Source organism: Carcharodon carcharias, chromosome 21 (genome assembly GCF_017639515.1).
Source record: "Carcharodon carcharias isolate sCarCar2 chromosome 21, sCarCar2.pri, whole genome shotgun sequence".
Classification (NCBI taxonomy): Eukaryota; Metazoa; Chordata; class Chondrichthyes; order Lamniformes; family Lamnidae; genus Carcharodon; species Carcharodon carcharias.
Window position 1 is genome coordinate 23866118 of NC_054487.1, and position 18689 is coordinate 23884806.

The following is an 18689-nucleotide window of genomic DNA, read 5'->3' on the forward strand; positions in this document are numbered from 1 at the left end:
ACTGTGATATAATTAAAGAAATTAGCTTAGAAAGGGAGGAGGTTCTAAGTGGTCTGGCAGGCTTAAAAGTAGATAAATCTCCAGGTCCGGATGAAATGTATCCCAGTCTGTTGAGTGAGGCAAGGGAGGAGATAGGAGGGGCACTGGCAATTATTTTCAATACCTGTCTGGCCACAGGAAAGGTGCCAGAGGACTGGAGGATAACCAATGTGGTACCGTTATTCAAGAAGGGAGGAAGGGAAAAAACAGGGAACTACAGGCCAGTCAGTCTAACCTCAGTGGTGGGGAAACTATTGGAAACCATTCTGAGGGACAGAATGGAGAGGCAGGGATTAATCAAAGACAGTCAGTATGGTTTTGTTAAGGGGAGGTCATGTCTGACCAATTTGATTGAATTTTTCAAAGAGGTGACCAGGTGTGCAGATGAGGGCAATGCATTTGACATAGTCTACTTGGACTTCAAACGAGGCTTTTGATAAGGTCCTGCTTGAGAGACTGATAACAAAGGTAAGAGCCCATGGGATCCAAGGCAATTTGACAAATTGGATCCAGAATTGGCTGAGTGGCAGGAAGCAGAGGGTGATGGTCGAGGGGTGTTTTTGTGACTGGATGCCTGTGTCTGTTGGGATTCCACAGGGATCGGTGTTGGGTCCCTTGCTGTTTGTGGTATATATAAATGATTTAGATTTGAATATAGAAGGGTTTATCAGTAAGTTCGCGGATGACACGAAAATTGGTGGGGTGGTAAATAGTGAGGGGGATATAGATGGGCTGATCAGTGGCAAATGGAATTTAATCCAGGTAAGTGTGAGGTGATGCACTTGGGCAAGTCAAACAAGGCATGGGAATACACAATGAATGGTAGGACCCTGGGAAGTACCGAGGATCAGAGGGCCCTTGGTGTGCATGTCCCCCGGTCCCTTAAGGTAGCGGGACAGGCAGATAAGTGGTTAAGAAGGCATAAGGGACACTTGCCTTTATTAGCTGCTGCATAGAATATAAGACCAGGGAGGTTATGCTGGAACTGTATAAAACGCTGGTTAGGCCAGAGCTAGAGTATTGCATGCAGTTCTGAAATCCGCATTATAGGAAGGATGTGATTGCACTAGAGAGAGTGCAGAGGAGATTTACCAGGATGTTGCCTGGGCTGGAGAGTGTTAGTTATGAGGAGAGATTGGATAGACTGGGGTTATTTTCCCTGGAACAGAGGAGATTGAGGGGGGACATGATTGCGGTGTACAAAATTATGGGGGGCATAGGCAGAGTAAACAGGAAGGAACTTTTCCCCTTGGTGGAGGGATCAATAACCAGGGATTTATTACTTGGCTCCAGAGTCCTTCTGACTTTGCATCATTTTTTCATCTGGACGAAAACATGGATCTCAGTATGATAATATGTTTCTGAGGATCAGTTGGGTGAGGAGACCTTTCTTTGGGAGTCCATTAAGTGTGGAGATAACCTTTGAAGAGGTCTGGTGCTGGTCTGGGTAGGGATTTGTCGAATTGATTATCAGGGAGTGTATTAAATGGAACTGGATGTTGAGGGATGTGGTGTTGTTGAGTAGAAGTGGATATCATGTCAGGAGCAGGGAATGGTGTTAAACAGAACTGGATATTGGGAATTTGTGTTTATTTAAGCGGCTCTAATTGGAACTGCAGATCAAATACCTAAGTATATCAGTTACTTCCTTTGCCTATGTTGGCCCTGAACAGGAGGGAAAACAAAATTCTCAGAACTAAGTGTCAAATGGTTTGCATTCCTCACAGACTGCACAAGACTCAGAATCTACTTTATGAGAGTACCAGAGACTTCCTGCAGCTGAAATTTGAGGGTCGAGATGCTGAAAAAGTGTGGATGGCTGAGAAGGATCATCTGTTGCAGGAGCTGGACAGGCACAGTGAGCTGAGAAATAGAGGCTGCGACCCTGAGATGCAATTGCTTCAAGAGTCACCTATGGAACATGAGATACAACGGATACAAAGTGAGGAAATAAAGGTAGCATGTCCTGTTTCAAAGAGATTCAGCAAGAAAAATCCTAAACCTTTTTTTTTACATTTCAGGTAAGAAACTAAATGGTTAGAGAGGTACACAGATATATAAATCACTAAAAAAAACTGCTTCCACTTGTGGGTGAATCCAGAATAAGGAGCCATGGGTATAGCCTCCAATAGATCAGGAAATAGTAAGATTGTTTTTTTTTTAAGTGATGAAAATGTAGAATTCACTGTTAAATTACACTTTAATAGTCAATACAACACAAATACATCTCACGGATTTACTGACAGTCCCCTTAGTATGTAGTGTTGCAGTATGAGCAGTCCAAAGTCCTTCACAATTCTTCCCCCTGGTAGAGTTCAACTCCTCCTCGTGCAGGATTTAGACACCAAGTTGCATCTGACAACTTTACCCAATCTGAGTTCCCGAGACATGGTTATTGCCTCTCTGCTGCCCTCTCTGTTTCTGTTGGGAGGGTGTAAATAATGGTTAACAAAAACAGAATTACCTGGAAAAACTCAGCAGGTCTGGCAGCATCGGCGGAGAAGAAAAGAGTTGACGTTTCGAGTCCTCATGACCCTTCGACAGAACTTGAGTTCGAGTCCAAGAAAGAGTTGAAATATAAGCTGGTTTAAGGTGTGTGTGTGTGGTGGGGCCCCCACACACCTTAAACCAGCTTATATTTCAACTCTTTCTTGGACTCGAACTCAAGTTCTGTCGAAGGGTCATGAGGACTCGAAACGTCAACTCTTTTCTTCTTCGCCGATGCTGCCAGACCTGCTGAGTTTTTCCAGGTAATTCTGTTTTTGTTTTGGATTTCCAGCATCCGCAGTTTTTTTGTTTTTATATGTAAATAATGGTTGCCTGCAGTTTGAGTATATGCTGGTCCTTTCTCAGTGTGCTTTTTTACATTTCATTTGAGAACATTATGACATACTTCTTGGAACTTCTAATGTTGACTTTATGGAATTTTGAAAGACTGCTCTGTGTGCACATTATGTTCAAATATAGCTCAGTGAGTCAGCACAGTCATTGAAAAAAAATGACACTGAAGGCATATTTGGGGAGAACGGGCAACTTCAACCTGAAGAGGCCTGGTGTAATTCAAAACTAAGGTTTCGCATTTGGCTGGATGCGAATAAAATAGTAGATGAGGATTAATTAAATACTTTCCTCACCATTGGACCAGATATTTTTGATGTGTGTCTAACCAATGTTGTCCGTGAGACCCCAGTACTATGGAATATGCTGAAATTAGTGAGATTTTGGACCCTATTATGGCATGGCTAAGAATGAAATCGTAGGCAGCCATTATTGAACTAGCTTTATTTACACCTCCCCATTAGAAACAGGGCAGCAGAAAGGCAGTGATAAAAGTTACTGCCAAAAAGATGCACTTCTGCAGAACCTCCTTAACTCTGCTCACAACAATCCTATGGCATAAGTTCCCCAGAATCCCTTCTGACCACTCAACATCGCCCCAGTATACGGTATGGCCAGCTTTGGTAAAATCTGAAGTAGCGGGAGTAATTTTATTTCACTATCCTGGCTGCCAAACACGGGCTTCAGTTTTCATTCTTTATTTTAGCAGTGCTGTTCCGGCCACTGGCTGAACATTAATCTCTCAGCTTTGTTTTTTTCCCCCCAGTCAGTTTCTATTTCTGTAGTAACTGAATGTCATAGGCTGATTTTTCAGAAGTCTGATGTCACAGCCAGGAAACTAGGGTTACACCCCACCTCGCATTTCCAGAAACCTGGGGTTTGGTTTCTTTTTCAGTTCAGAACTGTCTCAAAAAGTACAGGTTTTGAAGTCGCAGTGCAGTCAACAACAGCTTGCAAACTATGGATTTCATCACAGAACATTGTTGTTGCTCCATTTCCAACATCTGGAGCTGGGTGTCTGCACTGACAATGTTATCGACTGTCTGAGGTGACCCTTGGAAGCAGGGTCAATTTTTAACTTCTATCTTCAAGGCACTATGGTAGACGAAATGGGAGGCTGATTAACAACTGAGGATGCAAGTTACAAAGTTAACAATTGTCCCTGGCCCATAAAGGAATGTTATGGGATTCCGAGTTGCTTTGGAACAAGTGGCAGCTATCCTTGCTGTCACTGGCATTGCAACCTGACAGCTCTAAATGGGGCCTATTGTCATAGAGTCATAATGGCACAGAAGGTGGCCAATCGGCCCATCAAGTCCATGCCTGTTCTCTGGAAAAATCCAGTCAATCGCATTATCCTGCTCTATCTGTGTAGCCCTGTAAGTTAATTTCCCTCAAGTGCTCATCCAACATTCTTTTGTAGTTATGGAGTTCAGAAGAATGAGATGTGATCTAACTGAAATATATAAGATCCTGAAAGGACATGGCAGGATAGATACTGAATGGATGTTTCCCCTCATGGGGAAAAACTAGAACTAGGGGGAACAGTTTAAAACTAATTTTTTCCCATTTAAGATTGAGACGAGGACAAATTTCTTCTCTGAGGGTTGTTAGCCTTTGGAATTCTCTTTCCCAGAGAGCAATGGAGGCTGGGTCATTGTGTCACGACTCATTGGGGATAGTGCGCTGTAACATCAAGCCTCACTGTTCCCCGAGCCGTGACAAATGTGAAAAGTTTGACCAAACCAACAGAGTGCCCCAATTCTACCTAACTGTTTTATTTAGGTTAACAGAATACGAGTACCAGGTTTGTAAACTTAATAAGTAAATAACTGTTTATTTAACAAACTGTCGTTAAGCAGTGGCAAAAGAAAGAAATATGAACTGCTTATTTCTAACACTACAACTGAAACGCCACACCTTCTTCAATCCCTAAACACAAATACAAGACACACAAGACACAAAAACGTGGATTTTAAGGGTGGGATAAAACAGTTCAATAGCACCAATTCCAGGATTCGATGGGCTGATTTTGATCGATATCTTCCAAATTCCTTTCAGTTCTTGTTGATGATACGAGATGGTCTTCCAGCACTTTCAGTGTTTAGTTCACTGGTTTTCAGAGAGAGAGCAGGGTATAGAGATATGAGAAGAAAATGCCAGCTAGCTATTATTATGAAATCACTGGAATCTTCCACACACAGGAGAAAGAGGTTTTAGGTCTTGTTTTTTTTCTGGGGCTAGGAGCTATTCAGCAGTGCTGCTCTCGCTCCAAAACTGGTCACATGGCCAGGAGCCAGTTAAAAACTTTGTTGCCAGATAGCTCCTTGATCCAGGACTCATTTCCGGCACCATCCTGTCTTTCATGGCACACTCGAGCAGCCATGATCTTGAATGATGGAGTAGGCTCAAGGAGCCGAATGGTCTGCTCCTCCTTTTTCTTATGATCTTATTAATCATCTCTGCTTCCAACACCCTTGTCAGCAGAGAGTTCCAGGTCATGACCACTTACTGTGTTTAAAAAAAAGTTCTTGCTCACATCACCCCATGCCCTGCCCCCACACACATCTCTTGCTCAAAACCTGTCTCCCCTATAATATTCTTGGTATTGTTACTCTAATACAGAATATTTACTGACCCTGCAAAGGTCTACAAAATATGAACTTTACTGGAATGCAGCTTACTGCTGTGGCTACATCTTCCACAAGGCTGCACTTAAGAGAGCAAACCATGGGTTGTTGCATCTCTTCTTGATGTTGTACACAGTATCTGATTAGCATATTAAACAATTAGAGTTAATCCATTATGTTACATCCCTCAGTCCTTGTATCATTAGCTAATGGGAACAGCTTTTCTTTGACTACTTTACCTAAACCTGTCTCAATCTTGTACACCTCTATCAAACCTATCGTCACTTTCCTTTGGTCCAAGGAATACAACCCCAGCTTCTTCAACCTAACTTTGTAGTTAAAATCCCTCATCCTGGAACAATTTCGTAAATTTCTGCACCCACTGAAAGGTTGTCACTCACATTGTCCCTAAAGTATTGTGACTAAAATTGGACGTAATATTCTAATTGTGGGCTAACTAGAGCTTTATAATGTACAAACGGAATAACTCCCCTGCTCCTGAATTCAATACTTTGTCAAAGACTTCCTAAAAATCCATAAGTCAACATTGCTTTCCCTTCGTTAACCATCTATGTTACTTGATCAAAACATTGAATTAGATCAGTCAAGCATGATCTGTCTTTTAAAAACCGTGCTGACGCTGATTAATTAACTCAAACCTCTCCAAGTGCCTGTCCCTGGTTATCGTTTCTAAAACTTTACCCACCACTGATGTTAAGTTGACCAGCCTGTAGTCATGAGGATTGTCCTTACACTCTTGCTACCTGGAACCTCCCATGCATCAAGGGAAGATTGGTAAACCCTTTCACTGTCTACAGTCCCACCTAGCAATATGGAATACACTGTTGGAGGGTCGTTCGGACTCGAAACGTTAACTGTGCTCCTCTCCGCAGATGCTGCCAGACCTGCTGAGTTTTTCCAGGTATTTTTGTTTTTGTTTTGGATTTCCAGCATCCGCAGTTTTTTGCTTTTATCTTAGTGTTTAATTGACTGCCACTTCTCTTCCTACCTTGAAGTATTGCTCTTCTCTCCATCAGGATTTTCGTATCTCTCTTTTGCCTTGTCCACCTTCATTGCTTTCCATTTCTCTCCTGGTGTTTGATAAGGTGTTTACTAAAACCCGCTTTCACAGCCATATTTCTTTCCTCAGCGACTGTCTCTGTCTCCGATTTACCCCACGTGAATTTCAACTGAAGTTCCATCCCCCATGTTTTGAACAAAGGATTACAGGTATCTCCGGGACATACAACGCTCCTCGGACTGCTGTTCTCGTTGCATTCTGAGAACCACACACGGTGCCATGCACCGCCATATGAACACACTCGACCTGTCCCTCCAGCAGCACCCCTTTTCAAAGCTGCGCGTGCCCCCTGTTTCATTTTATTCTTCGTCCCATCTGACGCCTCAACAAGAAACTTTGTCTCTCTCTTTCAGGTGCAAAGAAACGCAAGCTCCAACAACTCATCGACACCAACACCCACCCAGGACCCTCCACCCCTGCCTCTCCCTCTGCCCCCATTCCATCTTCCAATCCCAGCCCCGGCCGTGTATTCACCATACCCCCTGACCTTCCCCTCTCCAACGCCGAACGTTCAATGCTTAGCAGGGGACTTAGTTTCATGCCCTTAATCCCTCACCTCAATGAATTTTGGGCTCGGCACGATGCTGAACTCTTCTTCCGCCGCCTTCGTCTCTGTGCTCACTTCTTTGGGCAGGAGTCCTCTCCCCGTTCAATGGATCCTTTTACCCGCCTCCAATATTCTCCCTCCACCTGGACCCCTCCCTCTGGATTCTTAACTTCTCTTGACCTTTTCATTGAGAACTGTCGGCATGACATTAGTCGTCTCAATTTCTCTGCTCCTCTCACCCACTCTAACCTGTCTCTCGCTGAACTTGCTGCACTCTTCTCTCAGGTCCAACCCTGACATTGTCATCAAACCCGCTGACAAGGGTGGTGCTGTTGTTGCCTGGCGCACTGACCTCTACCTTGCAGAGGCTGAGCGTCAGCTCGCAGACACTTCCTCCTACCACACACACACACACACACAATTTCCACCCCTCCATCATTTTCACATGGTCCATCTCTGACACTTCCCTTCCCTTCCTTGACATCTCTGTCTCAATTTCTGGTGATAGACTATCCACCAATATCCACTACAAGCCTAGCTACTCCCACAGCTACCTCAACTACAGCTCCTCACACCCTGCTTCCTGTAAGGACTCCATCCCATTCTCTCAGTTCCTTCGCATCTGTTCTGATGATGCCACTTTCAAAAACAGTTCCTCTGACACGTCCTCCTCCTTCCTTAACCGAGGTTTTCCACCCACAGTGGTTGATAGTGCCCTCAACCATGTCCGGCCCATTTCCCGCGCATCCGCCCTCACACCTTCCCAGAAACATGGTAGGGTCCCCCTTGTCCTCACTTATCACCCCACCAGCCTCCGCATTCAAAGGATCATCCTCCACCATTTCCGCCAACTCCAGCATGATGCCACCACCAAACACATTTTCCCTTCACTCCCCCTGGCGGCATTCCGCAGGGATCATTCCCTCCGGGACACCCTGGTCCACTCCTCCATCACCCCCTACACCTCAACCCCCTCCTACGACACCTTCCCATGCAACCGCAGAAGGTGCTACACCTGCTCCTTTACTTCCCCTCTCCTCATCGTCCAAGGGCCCAAACGCTCCTTTCAAGTGAAGCAGCATTTCACTTGCACTTCCCTCAATTTAGTCTACTGTATTTGTTGCTCCCAATGCGGTTTCCTCTACATTGGAGAGACCAAACGCACACTGAGTGACCGCTTTGCAGAGCACCTTCGGTCTGTTCGCAAGCATTACCCAGACCTGCTTGTAGCTTGCCATTTCAACACTCCACCCTGCTCTCATGCCCACATGTCCGTCCTTGGCTTGCTGCAATGTTCCAGTGAAGCTCAACGCAAACTGGAGGAACAGCACCTCATCTTCCGACTAGGCACTTTATAGCCTTCTGGACTGAATATTGAGTTCAACAATTTTAGATCATGAGCTCTCTCCTCCATCCCCACCCCCTTTCCGATTCTCTTCCCCCCCGCCCGCCTTTTTTTTTCCAATAATTTATATAGATTTTTCTTTTCCCAGCTCCTTCCATTATTTTTAAATGTATTTCCATCCATTGTTTTATCTCTACCTTTTAGCCTTTATTGATTCCTTCACCCCACCCCCACTAGGGCTATCTGTACCTTGCTTGTCCTGCTTTCTTCCCTTAATTAGCACATTCCTCAGATAATATCACCACCTTCAACATCTCTTTGTCCTTTTGTCTGTGACATCTTTTGGTTATCTCCACCTATCACTGGCCATCTATCCAGCTCTACTTATCCCACCCCCCCACCCCCCCCCCCCCCCCACCCCCCCCTAAAACCAGCTTATATTTCACCTCTCTTTCTATTTTTCCTTAGTTCTGTTGAAGGGTCATTCGGATTCGAAATGTTAACTGTGCTGCTCGCTGCAGATGCTGCCAGACCTGCTGAGTTTTTCCAGGTATTTTTGTTTTTGTTTTGGTTAACATGAAATACAAGCCATCTGGACCAGATGACTTATCCACTCTAAGCATAGCCAGCCTTTCCAGCATTTCTCAACTTGCATCCCATCCATGACCTTGACCATTCACTGCTTCTATCGATATTTTATCAGCATCCTCTTTATGAGTAAACACTGATACAATGCACTTATTAAGTATTCTAGCCCTGTCTAAGCATATATTACTTTCTTTGTCTCCAGTATGCTGCACTTCTTACTACCCCTTACTGTTACATGCCTATAGAAGACTTTTGGGTTCCCTTTTATGTTAACTACCATTTTATTGTCATATTCTCTTTTTGCCAGTGTTATTTTCGTCTTCTTTTCCCCTCCTAACTTACTGTTTTTGGCTTGGTTCTCATCTGAAGAATACACCCGACATGCATAATACACAGTCCTTTTTTTGTTGCATCATATTCTCTATCTCCCTTGTTCTCCGAGGATCTCTAGCTTTGGTTTCCTTGCCTTTTACCCTTGTTGGAATATACCCAGCCTGTACCTGGAACATCTCCCTAAAGATCATCTTTGTTTGTTATTTGAAGTACTGGAATCTATGTCCAATGTACCCATTAACTGTAATTACCTTTCCCAGGCACTGGAGGAACAAGTAAACCAAGCGCATCGATTGGCAGACATGTATAGGGAGCAGTGTGTGACACTGGAGAATGACTTGGCACAGATTCGGGAAGAAGGGGACATAGGGCGCCAGCTGTTTAAGGTAAGACTGCAAATTGTCTGAGATGCTTCTGTTAACCCTCAAAATGGTAGAATGTTGTTGATATGGGCTTCCAAAAGGCATTTGATAAAGTACCACAGTAGATTTGTAAGTATAATTAAACCCAATGGGATTAAAGGGGCAGTGACAGTGTGGATATAAAATTGGCACTGAGTGTAGTTGGACACACATGTTTTTCAGACTGGGACAGTGCAGTATGCAGTGGTGATCCCCAGGGGTTGGTATTGCATCACTGCTCTTGTTGATATATTAGTGACCTGGACTTGAATGTATAGGACATAATTTCAATGTTTGCAGATGATATGACATTTGGAAATGACGTAAAGAGTGATGAGGATCGTAACAGTCTTGAAGAAGATGTAGACAGACTGGTAAAATGCGTAGGCACATAGATGGAATTTGATGGAAATAAGTATGAAGTGATACATTTTGATAGGACAAAAGAGGAGAGGCAGTATAAACTATAAATTTTAAAAGGAGTGCAGCAATAGAGTGAACTGCGGTTTATGCACAAAAATCATTGAAAGTGACAGGACAAATTGATCAATCTGTTTAAAAAGTAATTGAGAGCCATGGCTTTATAATAGAGGCATAGAGTACAAAAGTAAGTAATCACAGAATCACACAGTATAGAAGAGGCCCTTCAGCCCATCGAGTCTGCACCAACAAGTGAGAAACACCTGACCTACCTACCTACCTAATCCCATTTACCAGCACTTGGCCCATAGCCTTGAATGTTATGACATGCCAAGTGCTCATCCAGGTACTTTCTAAAGGACGTGAGGCAACCCACCTCCACCACCCTCCCAGGCAGCATATTCCAGACCATCACCATCCTCACATCCCCCCCACCTCCCCACCACCACCACCCCCAAACCTCCTGCCTCTCACCTTGAACTTATGTCCCCTTGTGACTGACCCTTCAACTAAGGGGAAAAGCTGCTCCCTATCCACCCTGTCCATGCCCCTCATAATCTTGTACACCTCGATCAGGTCGCCCTTCAGTCTTCTCTGCTCCAACGAAAACAACCCAAGTCTATCCAACCTCTCTTCATAACTTAAATGTTTCATCCCAGGCAACATCCTGGTGAATCTCCTCTGCACCCGCTCCAGTGCAATCACATCCTTCCAATAATGTGGCGACCAGAACTGCACACAGTACTTCAGCTGTGGCCTCACCAAGGTTCTATACAACTCCAACATGACCTCCCTACTTTTGTAATCTATGCCTCGATTGATAAGGCAAGCGTCCCATATGCCTTTTTCACCACCCCACTAATGTGCCCCTCCGCCTTCAGAGATCTATGGACACACGCGCCAAGGTCCCTTTGTTCCTCAGAACTTCCCAGTGTCATGCCGTTCATTGAATACTTCCTTGCCAAATTACTCCTTCCAAAGTGTATCACCTCACACTTTTCAGGGATAAATTCCATCTGCCACTTATCTGCCCATTTGACCATCCCATCTATATCTTCCTGTAGCCCAAGATGCTCAACCTCACTGTTAACCACCCGGCCAATCTTTGTGTCATCCGCAAACTTACTAATCCTAGCCCCCACATAGTCATCTGTCGTTTATATAAATGACGAATAATAGGGGACCCAGTACAGATCCCTGGACACTGGCTTCCAGTCACTAAAGCATCCTTCTGTCATCACCCTCTGTCTTCTACAACTAAGCCAATTTTGAATCCACCTTATCAAATTACCCTGTATCCCATGTGTATTTGCCTTCTCAATAAGTCTCCCATGTGGGGTCCTGTCAAAGGCTTTGCTGAAATCCATATAAACTACATTAACTGCACTACCCTCATCTACACACCTGGTCACCTCCTCAAAAAATTCATTCAAATTTGTTAGGTATGACCTCCCTCTGACAAAGCCATGCTGACTATCCCTGAGCAAACCTCTCCTCTCCAAGTGGATATAGATTCTCTCATTCAGAATTTTCTCCAATAGTTTCCCTACCACTGACGTGAGACTCACTGGCCTGTAGTTCCCTGGCTTATCTCTACAACCCTTCTTAAATAGCGGAACCACATTAGCTGTTCTCCAGTCCTTTGGCACCTCCCCTGTGGCCAGAGAAGAATTAAAAATTTGGGTCAGAGCCCCTGCAATCTCCTCCCTTTCCTTCCTCAGCAGTCTGGGACACAAATCATCCGGAGCTGGAGATTTGTCCACTTTTAAGCCTGCCAACACCTCCAATACTTTGTCACTCCCTATATCAATTTGCTCAAGAACCTCACAGTCTCTCTCCCTGAGCTCGATACCTTCATCCTCATTCTCTTGGGTGAAGACAGATGTGAAGTATTCGTTCAACACTCTACCAGTGTCTTCTGGCTCCACCCATAGATTGCCCCCTTGGTCCCTAATGCTAAACTTTTTCTAAGTTACTGGTTAGGTGCTAGCTGCAGTATTGTGAATACCACATATTAGGAAAGATGTCAAGTCCCTAGAGTAGGAATAGAGTAGGAGATCCACTTGAGCCTAGTTGTAGATAAGTAACCTGGTCTGGATAGAATTAATAACTTGGACTTGAGGAGATATGGCATATGTCAAATATACAATTTTAAAGGGGGTGCAAGGAGATAGAGACATGGGGATGTTATACACAAAGCTTTGAAGGTGGCAGGCCAGGTTAGCGAAGCAGTTAATAAAGCATTTAGGATCCTGGGCTTTATAAATAGAAGCATAGAGTGCAAAAGCAAGGAATTTATGCTAAACCTATATCAAACACTAGTTTGGCCCCAAATGGGGTATTGTGTCCAGTTCTGGCACCACAATTTGAGAAGAGTTTGAAGGCTTTGGAGAGAGTACAGAAGAGATTTTCTGGAATGATTCCAGGGTTGAGGGATTACAGTTACATGGATAGACTGGAGAAGCTGGGGTTAGCCTCCTCAAACAGAGAAGGCTAAGATAAGATTCGGTTGATATGTTTAATTTTATGAAGGGATTAGATAGAGTAAATAAGGTCAAACTTTTTCCAATGGTAGAAGCGTCAGTAAACTGAGACAGGTATAAAAGTAATTGGCAAAAATCCCAGTGGGGGTGAAAATGAGAGAGTTTTGAGGAGTGAAATATTGTGATTTGCATTGCATTGTCTGAAAGAATAGTGGAAGCAGATTCAGTAGTAACTTCCAAAATAAATTGAATACACACTTAGAGTGGAAAGATTTATAGCTCTGTGGTGAAAGGGCAGGGAGTTATCTGAATCAGATAGTTCTTTCAAAGAGACAACACAGGCACAATGGAACAAATGGGCTCTTTGTACTGATCATTCTCTGATTCAGTAAAAGTTATTAGTTGGGATATTGGAGGATTTGGAGAGTGAGCAGAAGAGTGGGATGAATCTGAGATATATATGAGTATGTGGAAGACACTGGGATATTAAAGGATATATCACACTCACTTATGGCCACTCTCTTTCCCCTTTTGTCCCGCTCTATCTTACAGTCTCAGTTTCTCTCCCTACAATCTCTCTCTCTCCCATGGCATCCTCCTTACCCCGTCTCCCCCCTGCCCCGCTCTATTGTCAGTCCTGTTCTATCTCCCAATGGTCCCCTTCTCTCTCCCTCCTTCAGCCCCTCTCTCGGTCCATCTCTTCTCCCCATCTCTTTCTGCCTCTGTCCCCCTCTCCCCCTCTCTAAAATCTTTTCAGGGAGATATTGCTCGTGCTGTTAGGGAGGGTTTAAACTGTTTTGTCAGGTGAGTGGGAACCTGAGGGGTGGCTCAAATTGGAAGGAGGTAAAGCTGGTAACAGGAAGTAGAAAAGTGGCAAGTGAAATTAGACAGCAGGTAAAACGAATGTGACCATCAACTAAGTTTAGAAAGCGTAATAATGTCAAAAATACAAAGTTATGGGCGCTCTACCTGAATGTATGCAGCATTCACAACAAGGTAGATGATTTAAAGACACGAGTAGAGGTAAATGGGTATGATCTAATTGCCATTACAGAAGCATGGCTACAGGGTGACCAAGACTGGGAACTGAATATTCAAGAATATCTGACATTTAGGAAGGACAGGCAAAAAGGAAAAGTTGTCCTCCTGATGATGAGGGATGGGATCAGTACATTAGTAAAGGAGGATCTCAGATCAGAAGAACATAATGTGGAATCTGTTTGGGTGGAGCTAAGAAACAGCAAAGGGGCAGCAAATGTTGGTAGGAGTTGTTTATCGGTTACCAAACAGTAGTGGTAGTGTGAGGCATGGTATTAACCAGGAGATTAGAGAAGCATGTAGCATGCGTAATACAATACTCATGGGTGACTTCAGCCTGCACATATGGTAGAATTTTACATTCTGTTTGAAAGTGAGATTGTTCAATCTGAAGCCAGGTGTTAAATTTGAACAATGGAAATTATGTAGGTATGAGGGGTAAATTGGCTGAGGTGGATTGGAAAAGTACAAAGGCAATGGATAGTATTTAAAGAATTATTATATAAATTACAGTAATTATATATTCCTTCAAGGCACAAAAACTCAAAAAGAAAAGTCAGTCAACAGTGGCTAACAAAGGAAGTTAAGGATTGTATAGGATTAAAAAAGGCCTATAAAGTTGCCAGACGTGATAGTAAACCTGCAGATTGGGAGGATTTTAGAATACGGCAAAAGAGTACCAAGAAACTGATAAAAGGTGAATAGAATACGAATGTAAACTAGCAAAAAACATAATGGACTAAAAGCTTCTATAGGAATGTAAAACGGAAACGTTTGGCTAAGACAAATGTGGGTCCATTACAGGCAGAGTCAGGAGAATTCATAATGGCAGAGAAGCTAAATGATTACTTTGTGTCTATCTTCACTAAGGAAGATGCAAGAAATCTCCCAGAATTTGAGATCCAAGGGATGCAGGGGAATGAGGCGTTGAAGGAAATTGGTATAAGTAAGAAGGTTGTGTTGGAGAAATTAATGGAACTGAAGGTTGATAAGTCCCCGGGAGCTAATGTTCTACATTCCCGAGTGTTGAAAGAGGTTGCTATGGAGATCGTGGATGCATCGCTGATCATCTTCCACAATTCTATAGATTCTGGAATGGTTCCTACAGATTGGAAGGTAGAAAATGTCACCCACTATTTAAGAAGAAAGAGAGAGTGGAAACAGGGAATACAGACCTGTTGGCCTTACATCAGTGGTAGGGAAAATGTGATGATCTATTCTAAACAGTGATAAATAGACACTTGGATAAAAATGATCTGGGCATAGTCAGCATGGATTAGCAAATGGGAAATCATGTTTGATGAACTTGTTGGAGTATTTTGAGGATGTTACTAACAAAATTGATAAAGGAGAGTCAGTGGACGTAGTGTACTTGGATTTTCAGAAGGCTTTTGATAAAGTACCCCACAGGAGGTTGGTTAGCAAAATAAAAGCACATGGGATAGGAGACAATATACTGGCATGGATTAAGGATTAGTTAACAGGCAGGAAACAGAGTAGGAATAAACAGGTCATTCTCACGTTGGCAGGCTGTGACTAGTGGGGTACCAAAAGGATCAGTACTTGGGCCCCGGCTGTTCACAATATATATCAATGATTTAGATGTGGGGACCAAATGTAGTATTTCCAAGTTCACAGACGCTACAAAGCTAGGTGGGAATGTGTGTTGTGAGGAAGATGCAAAGCGGCTTCAAGAGAACTTGGACAGACTTGGTGAGTGGGCAAGAACATGGCAGGTGGAATATAATGTAGAAAAATGTGAGGTTAACCACTTTGGTAGGAGGAGCGGATATGCAGAGTATTTCCTAAATGCTAAGAGATCATAAAGTGTAGATGTACAAAGGGACCTGGGTGTCCCTGTTAATAAATCACAAACTTGAGTATTGCATTGTCAAAGCTTTTCCATAAGACCATAAGTCCTTGGAGCAGAAGTAGGCCATTCGGCCCATTGAGTCTGCTCCACCGTTCAATGAGATCATGGCTGATTTGATAATCCTCATTCCACTTTCCTGCCTTTTCCCTATAACCCTTGATTCCCTTATTGGTTAAAAATCTGTCTATCATAGCCTTGAACATACTTAATGACCCAGCCTCTACAGCCCTCTGAGGTAAAGAATTCCACAGATTCACTACCCTCTGAGAGAAGAAATTCCTCATCTGTCTTAAATGGGCAACCCCTTATTCTGAGATTATGCCCTCTGGTCTTCGGCTCTCCCATAAGGGGAAACAACCTCTCAGCATCTACCCTGTTATGTCCCCTAAGAATCTTATATGTTTCAATAAGGTCACCTCTCATTCTTCTCAATTCCAATGAGTACAGGCCCAACCTACTCAACCTCCCCTCATAAGAAAATCCCTCCATAGCCGGGGTCAACCTAGTGAACCTCCTCTGGACTGCCTCCAATGCCAGGATATCTTTGCTTACATAAGGGGACCAAAATTGTTCACAGTGTTCTAGATATAGTCTAACCAGTGCCTTGTATAGTTTTAGCAAGACTTTCCTATTTTTATTCTCCATTCCCTTTGAAATAAAGACCAACATTCCATTTGTCCTCCCCACTACTTGCTGAACTTGTATGGTAGCTTTATGTGATTCATGCACGAGGACCTCCAAATCCCTCTGTGCTGCAGTCTTTCCCTATTTAAATAATATTCAGCTCCTCTATTCTTCCTGCCAAAGTGCATAACCTCACGTTTTCCCACATTATATTCCATCTGCCAAGTTTTTGCTTGTCTGTATCCCTCTGTAGACTCTTTGTGTCACCCTTACCACTTGCTTTCCCACCTATTTTTGCGTCATCCGCAAACTTGGCGATAGTATGTTCACTTTCCTCATCCAAGTCATTAATATATATTGTGTATAATTGTGGCCCCAGCACTGATTCCTGTGGCACTCCACTTGTTACAGGTTGCCATCCTGAAAATGCCCTCCTTATCCCAACTCTGTCTTCTGTTAGTTAGTCAATTCTCTATCCATGCTAATATACTGCCCCCAACACCATGGGCTATTACCCTAGAAGTATCCTTATGTCCGGTACCTTATCAAACTCCTTTTGGAATCCAAATATATCATATCTACTTGTTCCCCTTTTATCTGTCCTGCTTGTTACCTCCTCAAATAATTCTCATAAATTTATCAGGCATGATTTCTTCTTCATGAAGCCATGCTGACTCTACTTCACTATATTATTAAATGCTCTGCTATTCCATCCTTTATAATAGACTCTAACAGTTTCTCAATGATAGATGCTAGGCTAACTGGCCTATAGTAACCTGTTTTTCTTGTCTCCCTCCCTTTTTGAATGAGGGTGTTACATTGGAGTTTTCCAATCCTCTGGGACTTTTCCAGAATCTAAGGATTCTTGGAAGATTACTACCACTGCATTCACTATCTATGTAGCTACTACCTTTAATATTCTAGGATGCGACCCATCAGGTTTAGGGGACTTATCGGAATTTAGCTCCATTAGCTTCCCTAGTACTTTTTCTCAAGTGATAGTTATTGTATTTATTTCCCACTGCCCCCCACCCCACCTTTTTGCTCCTTGGATTATTTAGTATTTTTGGAATGCTATTAGTGTCTTCTACCATGAAGACTGATGCAAAGCATTTATTCAACTCCCCTGCCATTTCTTGTTTCCCATTATCATTTCCCCAGCCTCATTCTCCAAGTGGATATATTGACTTTGGCTTCTCTCTCTCTTTATATATATTTAAAGAAGCTCTTACTGTCCATTTTTATATCACTTGCCAGTTTACCCTCAAAGTTTATTTTCTCCCTCTTTATTCTTTGGTCATTTTTTGTTGATTTTTAAAACTTTTCCAATGGTTGGCTTATCCCCTTCCTAGAATCTTCCTCCTTCACTGGGATATATATTTGTTGTGAGCCATGAACTATTTTCTGAAATGTCTGCCATTGTTCATCAACTGCCTTTTCTGCTAAACTCCTTTCCCAGTCCACTCCAGCCAACTCTGCCTTCATTCCTTTGTAATTACCCTTATGTAAGTTTAGCACAGCTGTTTCCAGTTCAAGTTTCTCACTCTCAAACTGAGTGCTAAATTCTACCATGTTATGGTCACTGTTTCCTGTGGGATCTTTTATTGAGATCATTTATTAAACCTGCCCTGTTACACATTACCAGATCCAAAATAGCCTGATCCCTGTTTGGATCTGCAACATATTGTTCTAGGAAACTGTCCCAAATACACTCTATGAATTCTTGCTTGTGGCAACCTCTGCCAATTTGATTTTCTCAATCTACATGAAGATTGAAGTCACCCATAATTAATGTATTGCCCTTTTTTACATGCTCTCATTATCCTGATTTATTCTCTGTCCTACAATATAGCTACTGTTAGACGGCCTATAGACTACTCCCACCAGTGTCGTCTTCCCCTTGTTATTTCTTAACTCCACCCATGTGGATTCTACATCTTCCGATCCAAGATCATTTCTTGCAGTTCTGCTTATTCCATGTTGTACTAACAAAGCTACTCCACCGCCCTTTCCTTCCTGCCTGTCCTTTCGAAAAGTCACATACCTCTGAATATTTAGTTCCAAGCTTTGATCTCCTTAAAACCATGTCTTTGTAATGGCTATAAGATCATACCTGTTAACCTCTACTTATGCCGCTAATTCATTTATTTTGTTCCAAATACTATGTGCATTTAAGTAAAGAGCCATTAATTTTGCCTTTTTACTATTTTTTCCCCCCTTTGATCCTATTTTCTGCTTGTAAACTCTGTCCCTTCCTGTCACACTCTGGGTATCTTTGCCTAAATCGCTGCCCTGCAATGCTGCCATTTCCTTTTGTTTTGTAAGCCCATGTATCTCCACCCCCCCCACCCCCCCTGGTTATTTAGTTTAAAGCCCTCCAGCCCTCTCTAAAGCCCTAGTTATTCAATTCGTCAGGACACTGGTCCCAGCATGGTTCAAGTGAAGCCCG

The 18689-nt window shown here is 43.1% G+C and overlaps 1 protein-coding gene across 1 annotated transcript in view; it reads left to right on the top strand.

The window, feature by feature from the left end:
* ccdc77 (coiled-coil domain containing 77) overlaps positions 1-18689 on the top strand; it is an 84191-nt gene that overhangs the window by 50160 nt on the left and 15342 nt on the right. Inside the window, exons 8-9 of the mRNA XM_041216108.1 lie at positions 1767-1995; positions 9662-9787. Of these exons, the coding sequence (XP_041072042.1) occupies positions 1767-1995; positions 9662-9787 (355 nt within the window). The remainder of the gene's footprint in view (positions 1-1766; positions 1996-9661; positions 9788-18689) is intronic.